Below are 20,290 nucleotides of genomic sequence, written 5' to 3' on the forward strand. Positions count from 1 at the left end.
TGCTGTCTGGAGGATTATATGTATATAGGTATATATATGTCACACTATTGAATAAGAAAAAGAAAATTGTGAAATAATGTTGGGGGCATGTATAGGATAAGTACTGTAAATAGAGTGTTATGATGGAAAGGCAGTATGGCATGGAAGGGAGTGGTGGGGCCCACACCAGGGCCTTCTTTCTGCATGGGCATGCTGGGCAATTGCCGGGGGGCCACCACGGACATAGGGGGCCCATAGGCAGGGTCTGGAGCCCCAGAAGAAAGAAAACGTATCTTATCTCTTTGTGGCGGAGTTCCGGCTCCCTCTTTCCTCCTTGCTGCGCTCGCACTGATGACGTCATGCCTGGAATTTTCTGTGAAGATCGCACAGAGAGGAGCCGCGACAAGCAAGACAGAAGAGAAAGACAGAAGAGAAGAATTCAGAAGAAAGCAGGCAATAGAAAGGTGAGTGATGGGGGGGGAGTGAAATAGGGGAGACGGAAATGGAGAAAAAGCAGCATAATGGAGGGTACAGTGTGAAATAGAGGAGACAGAAAGGGAGCAAAAGCAGCATAATGGAGGGCACAGTGTGAAATAGGGGAGACAGAAGGGGAGCAAAAGCAGCATAATAAGGGACACCCTATGAAATAGGGGAGACAGAAATGGAGAAAAAGCAGCATAATTGAGGGCACAGTGTAAAATAGGGGAGACAGAAGGGGAGCAAAAGCAGCATAATGGAGGACACAGTATGAAATAGGGATCAAAGCATATTTACTGGGTGGAAAGGGTCATGTTGGAGGGTCTGACATCTAATATCAGAAAGTTTAGTTCTGTATTTGGTCAGTGCTGAAAAAATCACATCACATTATATAGGTGTAGGCTTTTAAGTTTAAACCCCACTATTAGGAAAGTTCTAACACCAGCCAGAACAGCATAAAATAAAATGCATGAGAATAAAACAGCAATAGAAAAACCACTGACAAATGGACATGCACTCCACCTGTGTCCACTAGTACCACTATTTTCCACATTTTTCCACCCGAGAACTGGCATATCTCTGTCGAATATCCAGTAGTAGCTAAAAATTCCAAAACATAGAATCTAGCAAAATCCCTGATTATGTGTAATTCTCTTTTATTTCTGGACTAGTTTCAAGAAGTCCTTGTTAGTGCTTATAGCCTTTAGAACAAATCAATTAATTCACTATGTATAAAGTATCACGAATTTTGTTATACATTGTACAAACAAATAAAGTAATGTTACAACCGATCTACCACACTGTCTTCTTTGCTAAAATAAGCTTAAGGAAACAAAAACTACATTTCCCGGCTGGCTTTGCGGTACGTGCTCAACGTATATTCCAGGGCAATTCTTTAAACCAGCCAATCAGTGATATACGTACCTCGTCACGTGCATGTCTGAGAGGTCAGAGGGATATTTGAATTGTGGGCCGTTTATGTGACTTGGTAGCACGGTGTAAGAGCAGGTTAGTGGCCGGTGCCGGGGACGCGAACAGCCTCGTTATATACTCATCTCTCTGCCGTGCAGCCGTCCACGGCCGCTACCAAACCACAGCGCTAGTAACTTGTTGGGTTGTCCCGTACACCGTTTATATGCTGCTTCTCGTAGGGTGAGTTGATGAAATATGATCGTATTATAGTGGAATGCCGTAACACAATGCCTTTCCCATTACCTGAATTATGATGTAGCACACTGGGACCACCTACTGCACTTTTGGGATAAGTGACTAATTTATTCATAGCGCCCCATTTTAAGTGGTAACAGTACAACATCTCTGCATTATCACAGTGCTTTTGGCAGCCTGTGTGCAAATAGGCTCAAGGCACTGGTGCAGTTAACTTGCAAAGTCCCAATGCAATAACTTGTTTTGCTGCAGTCTACTATCTATAAAATCTAAATTTACCATTGTTTCTTGACTATTGTATTTTATGAAGAGTTAGTCTTTGGGATGCTTATTTCACAGTGTATATATACAGATATGGTTGCTCTGCCTAGCGTATAATTGAATATAGTCTGGTCCTGTCAATTTAATTTTGTTCATTTATGTTGGCTGCTGAGCTCACACATGGGCTGATTATCAGCCAACTGCATTATCAATCTGTTTGTCTTTTGATAGTTTAGACCAGTAGATCCCAAACTTTTTTTCAGTTTGAGGTACTCTTAGGGTCTCCATATTTTTTTCAAGGCACCCCTAAGCCAAAATAGTAACCAATTAGAGCCCTGGTTTGCTTACCACCGACCCTGGCTGCGGCACCCATGTGAGATCGCAACGGCACACAGTTTGGGAACCACTGGTTTAGACTGAGACCACAAATTGAATGAGAACCAACCAAATTTGTTAAACAAACCTACATGTGTGTAGCTAAATCATTGTTGTTGTCCAATTTGGTTTTTATGATGGAGGGATGGGGGGGGGTTGTTTGTCCGTGGATGAATAAAATTGTATAGACACTCCATGAACAATACAGACTTCTTTGCAGTGCTGTTTAAAGTCACATTATGTGTTTATGATATATTGTGTGTTTTGTTTTTGTTTTTTTTGCATAGGTGGCATAGTTAAGAGCAACAATAAGTTCTTTAGAATGGATGCTGTCAGTGGTAAGTGCATATTAACAGTTGCTTCTATTTTATGTATTTGAGCCTTTCTTCATACTTTACTTTGATTTGTTTCAAATATTATGTTAGAACACATTTTTAAAGGAGTTGTTATACACATAGCTTGTAGTATATGCAATTTGCTATATTTTACAGCAATCACATGGTTGGGCGTTGAGTGAATTAGAAGCTTACCTATGATTGACTGAGAAGCTTACTGTTCCTTCTGATGTAGGTGGTGGTTACATGGTCTTCAATGGCAGCATGCATGCAGAAGCAATGATTTTATTCTCAAAGTTCTAATAGAACATCAATCTCTTGGTAAAATAAAACACAGAACAGTGAGACCTTTTAAAAATATACTTTATGAACCCTTGCTGCTTTCTTGATAGTCATTGACACAGGGAAGATCATATGATTTGATTAGACATTTTGTAGTGTGTGTGTGTATATATATATGTATGTATGTGTGTGTGTATATATATATATATATATATATATATATATATATTTACACACACAAGTTACCCCGTGCATGATACTCATGCATTTTTTTGTCAAATAATGTCCGTAAACCAAATTTCAGGTCATTCGGATGAGCCCTTTCTGAGAAAATAGGTTTTTCCACAGACACACACACACACACACTAACACACGCCACAACACATGCAGGGGCGGATCTAGAAAATGTTTGTTCCCCGGGGGGATGTTAGGGCGGGGCGATTTAGGCCCCACCCCCTTTCTGACTTCTGAGGCTGCCGGGGGCTGCACAGTATGTGCAGGTCCGCTCGGCAGTGACAGGCAGGGACAGTGTGCTGACCGGCTGCTCTGATTGTGTTTAAAACACAGCAGCACACTGTCACTGCCAAACGGACCTGCACATACTGTGCAGCCGTCGGCAGCAAACCCCTGCTAGGGGGGGGGGGGGGGGGGCGATCGCCCCGATCGCACCCCTTAATCCGCCACTGTACACATGTGTGTTCATGAGGTAAAATTACCTCACGAAAATGTGTTTGACCTCTCAACTCGTCAATAATGTCAGTATACCAAATTTCAGCCCTTTTTTTGAGGTTTTTTTCCCCACACACACTAAGAATTTAGTAGGTCAGTTAACCCGTGCATGATACTCATGCATTCTAGTCAAATCAAGCTACTTAAGGTGTTAAAAACTCCCTACTGTCACCCCCGGCAACCACCAACCACTCCCAACTGTCACTTCTCCTTCAAGAAATATATAGGTCAGTGTATAACTCTGCCCAGCAGGTGGCGCTGCAGCTTGGTTTTTTTTTTCTCACGCACAGACAGACTAACACACGCCACTAGACATATATATATATATATATATATATATATATATATATATATATATATATATATATATATATATACACACACACTGTTCTACAGGTTCCCAGTTTGTTTTTTTGCATTGTGACAAAATGTTACAAGATTAAATCAAAAACAGGTGAAATTCATTAAGAATCTGTTTCTTCTCCTGGAGTTTATGAAGTCACAAAGTTTTACAAGCTATAAGAGACAAATCTAACAATTCAGTGTGTCTTCTGGGTCACCAGATTCACCACCAGCATTTGGACGTTAGGGGGCTAGAACAGACACAACGTAGATTTGCAGAGGTTACCGTCTGTCATCCTGTTGTGCTTTTTGTTTTTAATACTTCCTATAATATATAATGTCCGTGGAACCAAAAAAAAACATTTTTCGAGCACTCTAGTGCGTAACAGATCCTGCCTAAAAAATTCCTTACCTGGTTTTAAAGAAGCAAGCAGTAATCCTGTGAAGGAAGGAGATTGTGTGGTGCAAATATATCCCTCCTCTTCTGATCTCCTGTGCTGCGTGACCGCCTTACATTGTATGGAGGAGGTCACGTGATGTAGAAGTTGGTTGCTCTGGGCAAAGAATAAGAAAGTTCAGTTTGTATTTTATTATATGACCTGCTGTGCTAAACATGTTGCGAGATGAGCACGACAATAAGAAAGGGATGTTTGGGCTGGTGGAATGTAAAACAGATAAAGACTGACTAGTATCTCTACTGGGAGAACAATTGAGCAGTATGGTGGCAAAATGGTTAGTATCACAGCACTGGGGTCATGAGTTAGATTGTGACCAGAGCCCTTTCTGTATGGAGTTTGTATGCTCTCCCTGTGTTTGCTTGGGTTTCCTTCAGGTGCTCTGGGTTCCTCCCACACTCCAAACAATATACTGATTGGCAGGTTAATTGGACACTTACAAAAGCGACCATAGTATGTATGTTAGGAAATTTAGATTGTTCGCTCCAATGGACTGATGTGAATGACTACAAATTTTCTGTGCATTGCTGACTGGCGCTATATTAATATAAAATAAAGCAGTAAGGAGTTGGGGCTGCTGGTAAAGGCACTGTCCATCACTACACTAGGGAATAGCCTATGAATCTATTCCATTTAGCTTTGTACATAAGTACAGACTGCCAAGTCAAATAAATGTGATGTGGTTAGCATTGCTGCCTCATAATGCTAGAGCCAGGGGTTCTACTGACTGGGATGCTATCTATGTGGAGCTTGTATGTTCTCCATGTGTTTGGTTAGGCTTCCTACAAAACAAACAAACCATAATGTGTTTTTATTTTTATGGTAGAGCACTTACACTGTAAGATCCATGGGGGCAGGGACTAATGTGTATGTTTAAACATTCTCTGTAAAGTGCTGTGTAAAATGTTGGAACTATATTAAAGAACTGTTTTGTCATTGTTTATAAGGCAGCTTAATTTCCAAATTTTTCTATTTGTAGGTTTTACCCTTCTGGCTGATGAGAAGTTTGATTTTGATATATCGCTGTCTCCTACAAGGTAACATTTAATTTGTTGCTTTGCAAGCCTAATAATTGGGATAGAACGTAGAATCATCTAATTGGTGCATGTTGCTGTTTCATGTAGTGCTAAAGAAGATGAAGACTGCGATGAAGTGTTCATTGGACCAGTTGGCCACAAAGAGAAATGTGTTAGTGCTGCCATGCAGTACCAGGAATCAAAGGAAAAGACACCACCTCACAATATTGAGCAGAGTGTCTGGAGTCCTCTAAGTGGTGATAAATTTGTTGAAATTTTTAAAGAAGCTCACTTACTAGCACTGCAATTGGAGTGTTTTTCCAGTGGTGACAACAAGAATGGGGAGCCAGCGCAGACTGTACCAAACCCAGTGGTGGAGAAATTTGTTCAGGAGTCCAAGACCAAACTAAACCTCTTTGAGACATTTAATGAGGTCAACAAAACCCCTCTTGCCATTAAAAGAGAGACTTATTGTATACAGGATAGCCCATTCCACCAGCTTCCTCCCTCAATGCAACAGAGGCTTGCTGTCCCCAAAACAGATGCTGAAAATCAGTCTCTGGAATCTCAAAACTGTACCAGCCCCCTGAAAGTACCAAAAGTAGTCAAGAGTCTCTCAGTCTCCCCTCTTGTGCAGAAGTCTAAAGCTAAACAAGTGAAAAGTAATGTTCCTTTGCCAAACACTGGTAAAACTGTAAGCAAGCTGCAACCTGTGAAGGCACCTGCTACGCATATGAAAAACAGCCACCTAACTGTAGGAAAGGTAAACTTTATTTCCATCATTTGGATTTGTTGTAGCCATCATAAATTCATATATGGCTTCTGGGTGGGTACGCTTTAACGATGTGGAAAATTCCGTCGCTGCGGAGTCCTCCACTTAAAATCCGAATCTGTGACAAAACTATTTAAATATAAGCAGTCTTGCCTCCATACCGACGCTGTAGATCTCCGATCGCAGCAGGATGCTGACCGCAAGTTATTCCGACTAGTTAGGTGTCCGGCAGTAGACTTTCAGTCACTGCGATATCCATCTCTTTTCATTTAAAGCGGCAATGTAAGGCCCCCGCAGGTTGTGTTTAAACACCTAACCCGACATTGCCGCTTTAAATGAAAAGAGATGGAGGTCGCAATGACGTGAAAGTCTACTGCCGGACACCTAACTAGTCGGAATAACTTGCGATCGGAGATCTACAGCGTTGGTATGGAGGAAAGACTGCTTATATTTAAAATTTGTTTTTCCACAGATTCAGATTTAAAGTGGAGGACTCCTCGGTGGAGGACTCCTCGGTGTCGCAATAGAGGTAATCGTGAAAACTATTACCACTGATGGCTTCTTTGTTAAAACTGTCTCCTCAACAGGTCATGTTTTGGGACCTTTAATTTAGGGAATATAAAAAAAAAAAAGCGTTTAATCTTAAGGCCTTTTTGTGTAGGTAACTCTTAAATTCCAAGTATGGCATTGAAGTGTCTTCTGCGATTGGACATGATACCCTGCTTGGTTCAGTTAGTATTGGCAGGAGGGAAATTCGTGCTCATATTTATCCTTTATTTACCCAGCACTAATGTATCGAACATTGAATAAAATTTTCTGTTGTATAGCATACAGATTAATACCTGCCCGACTGGTGCTTGGTGTAACTTCTCTACCACAGCCCCCATGAAACAAATGAATGCACTGGTATGTCTGTGGACCATGTGAGGAAATTGTAACACCCAGAAGCCTTATTAAGTTGGTGAGAACATTCACATGCCACTAACCCCCACTACCACCACACGCACACCAATTATGACAAGGCAACAGTGTTAGCCACTGATGTCCATGGCTCATATGTGATTGCCTATGTGAATACCTGCTATTTCAAATTATTAAATCTAACAGTTATACTTCATTACCAAGTCTATAACATCTCGTATGTTTGTGGCCCACTCTTCGGGTTAGTTGTTTAGGGGATGTATTGTACTGGCTCTGTGTATTGTAATGCTTTAAAGGCTAACTTAATTTTAATGACTGTCTTGATATCTACCCAGTGTGACAACCTGTGAATTACCTCCAACTTTTAACAGGTGCTCATGCAGAAACTCATGTCTCTTTGGATGCTTATCCTCATTGACAAGGGAAGTCGTGTTTATTGGGGCAGTTTATATTCTGTTTGGCCCTTCTCTGCAGCATTATTTACTGATTGACTGATTTAAGAGCTGGGAATTGCAATCACATAAACATAATGGAGCTGGTCCTTAACAATCATTTTCCATGTTAATGTACTGTCCCTTCCAATGTGGCATTTCTGATTTGTTCTAGGACAAAAACTGCAATTATATTTGTGAAAACTTTTTTTTTTTATCAATCTGCCAACTCCCATTCCTGCAATGTTTTCCTGATGCCTCTGGCACTCGTATGGAAAGTAGATGAAGAGAAGTCATCAATTGATATTTGATGTTTTTAGAGGCCTTAGTAGTGTAGTTTTTCTGCATGAATGATACTTTCAGTTTTAGATGAGCAAGAGTGATGTCCCAGTTGAAGGTTCTTCAGCCCTCACAACCTCCATTCTAATCGGCTAATTTGCAATTTGGATTGGTACACTTCTTGATGCATCTTCTATGTGGCTCCATAACTGTGTTTTTGGTCACTCCTGGTATTTATAGCTGTGCTGTATTTCTTTAAAAACATCGTTATATTGATATGATTTTAGTGGTGTCATAGGACCAAAATTATTTCCCTTGCGCTGAATGATCAGATAGAAAATATTTGCTATCAGAATTTGACTTGTATTGTGATGCTTTACTACTAGGGATGCTCAAATTATGAATCTATTAGAAATGCAATCAAATCTTACTAGTTTGATTGCCATGAATGTTTTTTCAATACCATCGTTAACTGACTCGGATTTGTTTTGAAAGACATGTTTTTGAATGTGTTTTTAAACACAAGTGTACTGTTTTTGTTTGTTTTGTTTTTTAAACTTAACTGTGTACGCTAGGCACTGTTAGAGGTTCGAAGTTTGCTGTTCACAAATAAAAACGATGCTAAAGCAGATCACCCACCTGACTCACCTTTCCTTCCCCTGCCCTGGTTTTTTTTTTTTTTTTTTTTTTTTTGCTTTCTATTTTTTAAACCAATTCACTAAACCTTTTCATAAAATGTTATGCATATAGTTTGAGCATTTGTACTTATGAGTATTTAAAAGGCTTAGCACTTCAGTGACCCAATATTTGTGTGCTGTCTTGTGACTTTCCCTTGCATCTATTTGCTTATTTTGCAGCCCAAAGCAGCTAAAAAATTTAGTCCATCTGGAAGGAAAAATCTGAGCAGTTTGGGTTCCACTGAGGACTTGCTTTCTGACAAGTCCAGTGTTGCATCTGATGTCAGTGATTCTTCTTTTAATAACAGTATTGTGGGCAAAAGGACCCTCCCAGTACCTAACAACAAGGTAATTTACACTGACTTGTTTTTCCTTACTCCTTAATGAAAAATGGTTTTAGAACACTTTTGGGTAGATACAAGGAGGTGCACTATTCCAGGGATGATAGTTCTAGGTGAATTGCTACATGTGGATGAATAGAGAAGATGGGCAGAACTTGTCCTTCTTAAATTTAACGAAGTTAAAATAGTAGTGATTTACGTAAAGGGCTTATCTACACTTGAATGAGCATGGGTTGGTATGTAGTAATAGGTATAATAAAGGGGAGCTCCATAGTGCAATAATTTTCTTTTATTTCGTAAAACCACATAGAAAAGATGCAATTTAAAAGCACTTCAGGTTACCATACAGTTGAATAAAAGTTGCTCTTATTTCATCCATCATGTTAAGAACAGTGCATTCTGAGCACTACAAACCTATGCGTTTCATCACAGTACTTTGTCATGGGGGTGGTCTGGCATCAGGTGAGTAATATTTTTAAAGCCCTAGTTTCCAGCCATTACCATTCAGACAGATTAATGTATAGGGCTTTAAAATGTATTTAGTGACTGACATAGTGGCGAATAGCAACCATATACACAGAATTTGTTTTTTACAACCTATTATAAACATGGGCAGCATTGTAGCTTAGTGGTTAGCACTTCTGCCTCGCAGCACTGAGGTCATGAGTTTGATTCACCACCTTTGGCCTTGTCTGTGTAGAGTTTGTATGTTCTCTCTGTGTTTGCCTCAGTTTCCTCCCACACTCCAGAATTTTAAGATGAGGTTTGATATGTATGAAGGGGTTGTGTTGTTGAGGACTTTGTGGAGAAGTGTGAGTAACTTAGAGTCTGGAGGACATGAGGTGCCAGTGTACGTATTTACAGAGTGGTGTGTCGAGAGGAGGAACAGTCTTGCTGCTTCGTGTTCTGGGGGAATGCCAGATTGGTGGAGATTGCATTAGTCAAGGTGGAAGATAATGAGAGGGTGGATAATGGTTTTTTTGTTTTTTTTGTAGTATCTTGGGTAAGAAAAGGGTGTGTTCTGGCAATATTTCTAAAGTGGAAGTGACCAAGCTGGGAGAAAGACTAGATGTAACGAATAAAGCAGAGTGCAGAGTCAAGTGTTCCACCTTGGGTCACTGAAGAAATTGTGGTGTTGGTGGTGCAGGGTTTTTAAGGGGAGGTGGTGACTCTTGGATATGACAAGTTCTATTTTGGACATGTTGAGCATTAAGTAGCATTAAGACATCCATGTGGAAATAGCTATACAGTTGGTTACATGAGATTGTACAGAAAGGGAGAGGTTGGGGGTGGGGAGAAGAAGGCTTTTGTTTTGTTAGTGTAGAGGTATGACTGGAGGCCATATGAGCAAATTCCCCCCCAAGAGAAAAGATGTACAGTGAGAAAAGCAAAGGTCTGAGAACAGTCTTGCGGGACCCCAAAAGATAGTGGGAGTGGAGGGGAGAATGTGTCACTGTTAGTTCATTCCTGGTTCACTTCCTACCTATAGTCTGTCATGAAGGCCAATGGTGTGCAGCAGTTGAGGGTGATCAACAGTTCAGTAGGATGAGTAGGCAAAAGTAACCATTAGATGCTGCTGTCAATGATCTACATTGAACACGTGTGATTACAGTCTCCATGAAATGTTGGGGTGGAAGCCTGTTTGAGTTGAGAATGGAATGACAGGAGAGTGTGCAGTAGGTGTGTGTGCACACAAGTCAGTCAAATAGTTTGGGGGAGGAGAGAGGGATAGGGTGGTAGTTGGCGAGAGCAACTGGATTGATAGATGGTTTATTTAGAAAAGTGTTTTTAATAATTGTGTCTTTAAAGTTGTTGGGAAAATCTTGATCTGTGTGGGAGGAAGGGGGAGTAGGTGTAGGTGAGCAGTGAAGCCAGTCGAAGGTGGCAGAAGCATTTGTTAGACTGGGTGGATATTAAAGTGTGTTTGGCAAGTGGAAGGACAGTCTTGTAAGATGAAAGGATGAATTTATAGTGGAGGAAGTCTGATTTGGAGCAAAATGTACTCTGCAGCGTGGGAACAAATTTTATTAAAGTTACATGGCAAACAATGTGCTATAATGGCTAATTCGTCTATACAAAGCTTACCTTAACTGTTTTCCCCATAGATTAATTGTGGGTTTTTTCTTTGTTTCCCATCACGTTTAGGTTGGTTTGAAGAAAATGCAGTTCAAAACACCCTCAGCTGCTGTAGCTTTCAGAAAGAACACCACTTCTTCATCCTCCTCTCAATCTAGCATGAACTCGAGTATGTCCTTCTCTCCACCTGCTGCAAACGGTAAACTGGATATATAACAATTTCAGTCTTATTATTTAGGCTGTATGTGATGTACTATGCTTATTTTATCTACTACTTGTTTTCTTATGAAGACCTCTTATTTTTGCTTTACAGCCAAACTAAATGCATCTCTTAATACCTCCCTGAACACATCAATCAACAGCTCCAGGCTGAAGCCAAGCACAAGCAAACTTGCACTTGTTCGCCCTCTTGGTGGGATGGCTGCTTCTTTAAAAACTTCCGCAGCTGACTTGTCGAACAATCATCTTAAACCAAACACGTTATCAAAGACAAACGGTAACAAATCCACTTCATTGTCTGTGGCCGACTCGCAGACACCAGCTGGCAAGTTTCAAAGGCAGACTTCTGCGCCTAATCTGCAAAGACTGATTCCACCCACCAAACCCGAAAGTGCTGTAAAAGGCGTAGGTGCAAAACCCCAGGCCAGGGTGGTGCCTACACCAACAAGTAGATTAAAGGTCCCACAGAGACCGGAAGGTATGACTTAAACTGAGGATTTACAGTATTTTTACATCTGCATGCTTTTGTAAATCTGCTTTTGCTATTTGAAAGACTTCTCCCTGCTGCTATGTCAACAATGTTATTTGCGTACACTAACTTTTTCTAATGCAGGATTCTCACCTGACCGCATGGTAGGAAAGCCCATGAAACCAACCAGGTTACTGTCTTGTGGGGAAATTGGAAGGTAATGTAAAACAGTTGTGGCATGAAGAACAGAATTGGCTGTAATTTGCCTGTCATTAAAATCTTTTACTTTCTAGATGCGGGGTTATATACCTGACATTTTCCACCTTTCCAAATTAAGATTAAATTCCTAATATTTAACTGCTATACTTAAGTTGGTGTATTTTACATGTTTACCACTTAAGTGTAAAATGTATGAGCTATGGTGCAGGCAATTGTTCAATGGGTACCAGACAAAGTATTGTATTGTTTGTCTCCTGTGTCTTCAAATAGTGTCCACCACACAGGCTGGTGGTATCTGTAGTCAGGCTTTTTTGTTTAACAGGAAGAGGTAGATCGAGTACTCCCAGCTCAACATAGTCCTGTTCAGGCTACTCACCATACCACTAGACCTGCAGAAGACTTTGCTCTGGTGGTCAAGATGCAAGAGGCTCATTAATATCTCCATAAACTGAAGATGCACTCATTTATTTTTCCCAAGTTGTCTTTAAACATCTGATGGTTTTTAGTGTTTACCCTTGCATCTAACTTTCCAGGTGATTCAGGCAAGTTGAGTTAACCACCCACCTGTCATTTGTACAAAGCAAACTTTAATATGCCGCTCAAGACTAGTTCTTTTTTACGGAATGGTATTTGGCGCCTTCCTGAGCTGACCACTCAGCAGAGGTTTACGGTTTTATTTTACCTCTGCAGAAAAATATAAATGGTCTTCTTTATGAACAGCTGTTATAAGTTAAAGAAAGTTCAGATGGAAAATTGTAGAAACCTAAATGCCAATGCCTTACATATTAGGATTATTTTTTATTTTAACTCTGGTGCAATAAATTGCCACATATGGATATCTAGGGAAGTGTCATTTCTGGCCTCTTGCTATGATTCCCTCCCACTCCTCCACAACTGTTGGTGAGCCGTTCTTAATATTGCTTCATGTAAAGCTGTCCCTTTTCAAATAGGGCTAGAAGTAAAGTCAATTGCTGACAAGTAAAGCAAAAAAATGGTTTAATGAGATCTATGCTTTCATCATTACTTTTAGTGGCATTGCACAAAGCACTCCATTAGGTGTCGCCAAAGGCATGCTGACTAATTCCAGCTTAACAGGAAGAGGTATATCGAGTACTCCCAGCTCAAAGCATGTGTCTGCTTTGCCTACGCCACTCAGTCGTAGAACATCTGGAATGATAACGCCAAGGACTATCCCAAGGTCCATTCCATCTCTGCGACCTACATCAGCTATACAAGCAACCAGCAAATCTGCCATGAAGCCTCTTGTTGGGTAAGGGATTCCTGTGGGGCTTTTTGCTTTTGTGTGTGTGTTTTTTGGTTTTGTTTCTGTTTTTGTTTTTTTTGTTTGTTTTTTTTCCTCCTGCTTACTTCAACATGACATTCAAAGTATCATTAGCTTGCAGTCCTTATGTAATTTGCTTTTTTTTTTTGGCACATTAACCTCAATGTTCTGTTTTAATTGTGCCCAGTACAAAGGAGTTTAAATGCTACAAAATTTGCTCTGTGCGGTCTATAAACAAACTTGTGCTTTTTTTTTTTTTTTTGCTAGTTCTGTTTGCGCTTTTGTATTTTTGGATATAACCATGCCCCCAATTACATCATCTATTGCCATAAGGTCCCACACCCAACCTATTGCATTAAGATTATGTATTAGATAATAGAGGAGTTAAAAAACTCAAATATGTGCACATGCATTTTTACAGAAATATCTGTATTATGCAAATGTGGGGAGGAAAGGACATTTCAGTTTTACAAAATATTTATATGAAATCAACTTCTAGGTCAACAGAATGTGAACAAATTAAGGCCAAGGTTACGAACAGTCCATCTTCACCTATTGAAGACAATGCTACGTCTGCTATTTGTTGTTCCTTAAACTTCTCTCCAGAAAATAAAACTGTCTCCTTGGCACAAAGTGAAAAGCAACAGTCGGTGGTTCATACTCTACCCCCTGAGGTAATTTTATTTATTTTTAACACACATACAAACACCCACACCTATATCTCTTCCTCTGACCTGTTCTATATTGTGTAACCAACCTTCTTTCTGGTATGTCCAAGTGGATGTCCCAACGCTACATAAAGCTCAACAGCCTGGGCATGCTGGGACCTGTAGTGCACTAGGGACAAAACTGATTTCTACTATAAAAACATTACCCTACTATAAAAACATTACCCCACACCACCATAGGGGATGAGCCCTAGTTTTATCCACATGGGGCTGGTTAAACCGTGAGGGTGTGGGACTTGATCTCCCTAGGGAATCCAGCCCTGTGTTGACCGACTTGGGTCTGGCTCTGCATTATGGCAAGGGAAAACACACTTCAGGTTTCCCACTATGCCACTGCCCAGGCTGGAAAAGCTCGGTGCCGGTAATGGTAAAATTGGGAGGGGAACGATGCTTTTTATCCCTCCGATCTTGCTAGTACCAGCCCAGGCTGGCAGCACTAGGTTTTTTTTAAGCTGGGGGTGGCATGCAGTGTATATAGTAGTAGTTTTTTTTTATTAAATGTGAACAATAAAAAAGCAATACATCTGTTTCAACATTTTAAATGTCGGAATTTTGACTACATCCCCTGCCTACAGGACTTGGGTACACTCTGAAAACCCATCTTTATTAGAACTTCACTTATCCCTGATGATATTGCTCACACTAATGCATCCTCTTAGCTCTCCCAATTTCCACTCTGAACCATATGTGCCCTCTTCCACTTACAATGTAAGCCCTCCCATGAGCAAGTAATTCCCCCCACCAAATTTGTTTTTCATGTCTGCATTTATTTTGTATACTTGGTATATCATGTATTCACTTCTATGCTGCGCAGTGGTACCCTACAAATCTACGATGATGAATAATACTGCCATGTTCAAGAGTTTCTATTAAGAATTTGACAATGGCACATAATAACATTTATGTGCAGTTCACATTTTGATCAAAGTATGTTTAGAAGTCTGACTTTTACTGTTATACCTTGATTATTTTAGTGTTGTATGCAGAAGTTTGGCTCCGTGCGAGAATGTTCAGTTGTTGCTGTATTTTCCCCCATACAGACTCACGCCAACCCCTTTTATATCTGGTTGAGAGAAAACCTTTTAACTTATGGAAACCTGGTCTGTGGTGGTTTTCACTGAAAACAGGGAAATGCTGTATACAGTGCTTGATGCATAAAATATTAAGCCTCTCTAAATGTAATTTGCTTTAACTAGGTTTTACTGATTGATATTGGCGTGGGTGAAGCTGATAAAGTCAGGAAACATTCATCAAATGATAGCCAGCCTCTAATCGATCTCTCGAACACTCCTGAAATAAACAAGAGGCTAGTTCCACTGAAACCAACTAATGTTGGACAGGTAAGACTACCCTGATGTACGAACACTGGTGAATATCAATTTTTATTACTAAGCCTAGAGCCTTCTGCAGTATTTTAAGTAAGGTAACTAGCCATAAATGGTGTTTTAGGTCCTGTCAAACAAAGAATGTAAATATATTGGTATATGTTTTGCCAAAATCAGTTTGTGATGTTGATGATAAACCTCCTTCCAAACTTCATTGAACAGAATACCCATTTGTCTTGCTCTTTGGTCACACAATGAGCAAATGTGCTTCCCTGCAGAGTAACTTGACAATTGTAAGAGTACAACTGACTATGGGCAATTACTCTTGATTGTATTATTGGGAGGGGGGGGGCTAAGAAATGAAGAAGTTTCAGCAGCAAAGAGGTTAACATGACAATGTGTAATCTAGTGGATTCTCTGGTATTGTATGATACACATTGTGTTTCTGTGCAGTAACCCATTTGGTTTTTCTTTTTAAGCTGATAGATCTGAGTTCGCCTCTTATTAAGCTGAGTCCTGCAGTGAACAAAGAGAACATGGCATTGGATTATCCACTCCTACAATTTTAAAACCAAATATTTTGGCTCCACCCATGAGACTGTAATCCAGAAGCTATTTTATTTATAAACAATTTCCCTAAAAATGAAGCGAAATACTGCCCTAAAGCCCTGCGCGTTCTGATATAATGGAGAACAAGTATTCGTTGTCTCAATAGAGTGCATTTTATATTGCAGTCAATTTATTGGGTACAAGATTGTGCAATTGTTTTTAAAGGTGACGTGGAAGAACATCATCTATTTTTTTTTTTAACTTTATAATTTTTTTTTTCTTTTAATTTGCATTTGAGCTGATGGATTATCTCTTTCAGAAAGTAAAGTCTACTTGTACTTTTTAAATGTTTTCTTAAAGTTCTGTGTAATGGTATAAAATGCAAAGGAAAAAAAATTAGACCTAAACTACAACTCTCATTAAGGGATATTCAGCTGTTATTGATCACTGTGTATTTACATCTTGCGTTTACCTTACAAAGATATCCCTGCCATCTACTACAAAGGATGACATAAAGGTCTGCTCTGTTGGAAATGCATATGCAAAATGAACTGCTGCTTAAATGTTGTAAATGTGTTTTCCTTGTGAACGTAATGGTACATTTAAATGTACTATGTATCAAGTAAATATTAAAAGAAAGAAATGTAAAGAAACCGTACTTGATTTTGATTGTATATTTTTACTTTAAATTTAATCTTGTGTAATTAAAGATATTCATTACACCTTCTTGTACAATAGTTTTTTCTTTTTTTTTTTCTTTAAACAGATGAAATTTTTATTGAAACTTTGGGGATGAAAGCAAAATAGAAGCAAACATACATAATAGGGGAAGTAATAGGAGGAAAGACACATTTAATGTTTCTTAAACTGCCGTGCCTTTGTGTTTTGAGCTGGCGGTCAGGTGTGGAGTTTACAATTTTTTATAGGGGTAAAGTACAATCCTAACACATCTTAAATGAGATTTATTTACTTCTGAGCAAGTTCTACAGTGATAAAGGGGTATTTCTCTTTCATCCATCTGGGGGACACTGATAACCATGGGGGTAGAGTAGGGTAGGGAGGAGTCTGGCACCCAAATAGTTAATATTTTGCTGCTGACAGGCATATCCCCCTGTCCCTTCCCCACAGAACTCAGTTTGAAGTAGGTGCCCTAGGAGTATGGGCTGAAGTTTGGAGAGCTGCACAGTGAACTGAGTTCACTGGGTTTAGGCTTTCTTTGTTTTTAGCTGTTGACATTGTCTCGCAGAGCCACTCGTGCACTGAGCGCACTCGTGAGCAGAGAAGGACTGTACAGCGGGGGAGCCGCGGCACCCGCTGACAGGTTGGAAACAGTGAGACTTCTCGCAGTGTGAGATGCGCTCTCACACTGCTAGCAGAGTGAGGAGCTGCCACAGGCAGTAAGCGCCGGTGCTCTTGCCGTCCCCGGGCCATGGAATATACCAAGTCTCCTCCTCAAGAAAAGAGGAGGGGTAACGAGCTAATGGTCGCGCTTTGCAGAGGGGAACAGAGGAGTGGATAGCAGCGATTCCACTCACAGGAAGTGTGTGGAAATTACGGTAAGTCTGCACAGGTGAAACAGAGAGCCAGGGAGGGGGAAGTTAGAAAACCTCCCCCCTCTCTCCTGCTGAGTGAGCAGGTGGAAGATTCCTTTTGGCGCCAAATTACAAAGGAAGGAAGGACACAGCAGCCATTTGGAGGAGGCACAGCTGCTGGCAAACATCTCCCTGCTAAGTATCATTTATTTTCTCTATATTGCACGGATAGAGAAGTATAATTGTTATGGGCATATATATTAAGTAGAGCCTGTATAAAACAACAAAATGTGGCTCTCCTGTATTGATTCAGAGATGCTTTAATGTGTTAAGACATAATTAGTTAGTATTTCTGATAACTATTGAGTCGGCAGTGGCTAGAGGTCTTGACCGACTAAACCAATTGCTGGAAAATCCTAGACATATTCGTAGTTATAAAAGACATAGATCAGCTAATACGCTGTTGTCTCTGTCTGATTCAGAGGGATCCTCGGTGGAGGAAGGTGAATTGTTAGAGGATTCTGATCTTTCATTAATAGAATCAGAAGGAAGCTCCAGGCACCAGGGTATGGACGATCTGGTAAAAGCAGTACGTCAGACCTTGGGGTTTATTGAAATAGAGGAGACGAGGTCCTTGGACCGGTCTCTCATTAAGAAGGCTTCTAAACAGGTGGTCAGGTTCCCTCCCTCAGCAGAACTGAGAGAGATTGCAGAGGTCTCTTGGAAGCATCCAGACAAGAGTTTCACTGCGCCTAGAAAATTTGGTTCATTATATCCTTTACAAGAGGAGGACGTGAGTAGATGTGCCTGTGGCGAGACTGGTTCGCCAGATCATGCTACCCGTACCAGGAACGGCAGCCCTACAGGATTCGACCGATCGTAAGTTGGAAACTTTTTTGAAATCTGTCTTTATGGCTGCTGGTACAAGCTTCAGACCGGCATTATCTTCGGCCTGGTTAGCAAGGGCTATGGAAGCCTGGGCTGGGCAGTTAGAGTCCGCATTACAGGATTCGGAACTGCTCCCCCTGGCCATGCACCTTAAGGAGGCGGCAGGATATCTATATAAGGCGGCTCAGAATTCAGCCTCCATATCATCTTCTATTTCTGCTACAGCAGTAGCAGCAAGAAGAACATTATGGTTAAGAGCCTGGGATGCGGATTTGGAGCCAAAAAAATAATTAGAATCCATACCGTATACTAGTGGGATGCTATTTGGTCCAGAGTTGGTCTCCTGGATCTCTCAGGCCTCGGGGGGTAGGAGTACGTCCTTGCCTGTGAATGCTCCTAGACCCAGAGTTCCAAGGTTTAATTCTTTTAGACAGCCTATTCGCGGTGGCGTGTCTGGCAGAGGCCAGACAGTCGGGTCAAGGGCTGCTGGAGGTAGGAGACAGTCGCTTAGAGAAAGGTCATCATTTTCCCCCATGGCAGCAAGGTCCTCTTCCACCAAGCTGCCGGATAGACCGACAGCATGACTACCACCCTCCTCTGATAACGGAGGGGGAGTGGGAGGACGGCTGCTGGGGTTTGCCCAGCAGTGGACAGAGTCCTCAGCAGACAGGTGGGTTCAGGGGATCATGAGAAGGGGTTACACAATAGAGTTGGTGGAGCCTGCTCCAGACAGGTTTTTTGTAACCAGTTTACCCCGCTGTCCTCAAAAGACAGGCAATGCTCACTTCTGTCGATTTTTGCTTCTTTTAAAGAAGGTTATGGTACAGGTTCCGGAGTACCAAAGAAGGGAGAGTTTTTACTCAAACCTATTCTTGGTACAGAAATCGGATGGTTCATTCAGACCAGTGATGAACCTCAAGCAGCTAAATCTGCATCTGAGAGTAGATTTTTTCAGGATGGAATCCCTAAGATCTGTCATAGATGGCCTGGAGGCAGGCCAGTTCATGGCATCAATAGACATCGGGGATGCCTATCTTCATGTGCCGATCTGGGAGGGGCATCAGCCGCTTCTCAGATTCATGGTAGGCTCAGCTCACTATCAGTTCAGAGCTCTTCCGTTCGGACTTGCCACAGCCCCAAGAGTATTCACAAAGATTATGGCAGCACTCCTTCACTCCAAAGGGGTGCAGATTGTACCTTATTTGGATGATCTTCTAATCAAGGCGTCAACGGTTCAGTTGTTGGAACAACATCTTCGCCTTACGGTGAGGGTGCTGGAACAGCATGGTTGGCTCCTGAATGTAACAAAGTCACAAATGATTCCTTGTCAAAGAATGACATATTTGGGACTAATAATGGACACTGCAGACAGCAGAGTTTTTCTTCCAGAGGACAAGATAAGGTCCTTGATGGAGTGGACAGACAGGGTTCTGTCACACAGGAGGTTGTCAGTACTCGTGTATGAAGCTGCTAGGAAAGATTGTGGCATCTTTCGAGACGCTGCCATACGGATGGATCCACTCCAGATGTCTTCAATGGGACATTCTGAGGAAGTGGTCGGGGTCCTTCCTCTGTTTGGATCGCCAGTGGATGAGGTTATCTCTAGAGACGAGAAAATCTCTCAGCTGGTGGTTGTTAAAGGAAAACCTAATTAAGGGCAGATCCTTTGCCCCGTGGGCCTGGATCTTAGCATCCACAGACACCAGTCTGAGTGGTTGGGGGGCAGTGGTCCTTCACCTAAGGATGCAGGGTTTGTGGTCAGAGAGACAGTCTGTTCTTCCCATAAATGTGCTGGAACTTATGGCCATCCTGAAAGCACTGCAGAGGGCTCAGGGTGTGTTATAGGGAAGGCCGGTTCGCATCTAGTCCGACAATGCTACGGCAGTGTCATACATAAACAGACAAGGGGGCACCAGGAGTGCAAGAGCGATGAGGGTCACATTTCAGATTTTTGCCTGGGCAGAAAGAAACGTGCCTGTGGTGTTTATCCCAGGGAAACAGAATGTACAAGCAGACTAAGTCGGCACAAAATTCTACCAGGGGAGTGGGCTCTGCATCCGGAAGTATTCCAGTTGCTGGTGGACAAATAGGGACTTCCGGATCGAGAGCTGATGGCGTCGAGTCAGCTGGAAAGTCCCAGAGTTTTGCGCAAGAACAAAGGACC

General features: G+C 41.3%; 1 protein-coding gene across 1 annotated transcript; it reads left to right on the forward strand.

Moving 5' to 3' along the window:
- The first annotated feature begins 1,402 nt into the window (after positions 1–1,402).
- GTSE1 (G2 and S-phase expressed 1) lies at positions 1,403–16,430 on the forward strand. Its single transcript, XM_075208848.1, has 12 exons — positions 1,403–1,608; positions 2,547–2,597; positions 5,382–5,439; positions 5,527–6,181; positions 8,679–8,846; positions 10,985–11,114; positions 11,229–11,612; positions 11,748–11,820; positions 12,853–13,092; positions 13,604–13,778; positions 15,029–15,172; positions 15,637–16,430. Exons 2-12 carry the CDS (start codon positions 2,582–2,584, stop codon positions 15,724–15,726), a joined length of 2,133 nt encoding a protein of 710 aa, XP_075064949.1. The 5' UTR covers positions 1,403–1,608; positions 2,547–2,581; the 3' UTR covers positions 15,727–16,430.
- The last annotated feature ends 3,860 nt before the right edge of the window (positions 16,431–20,290 follow it).

Source organism: Mixophyes fleayi, chromosome 4 (assembly GCF_038048845.1).
Source record: "Mixophyes fleayi isolate aMixFle1 chromosome 4, aMixFle1.hap1, whole genome shotgun sequence".
Lineage (NCBI taxonomy): Eukaryota > Metazoa > Chordata > Amphibia > Anura > Limnodynastidae > Mixophyes > Mixophyes fleayi.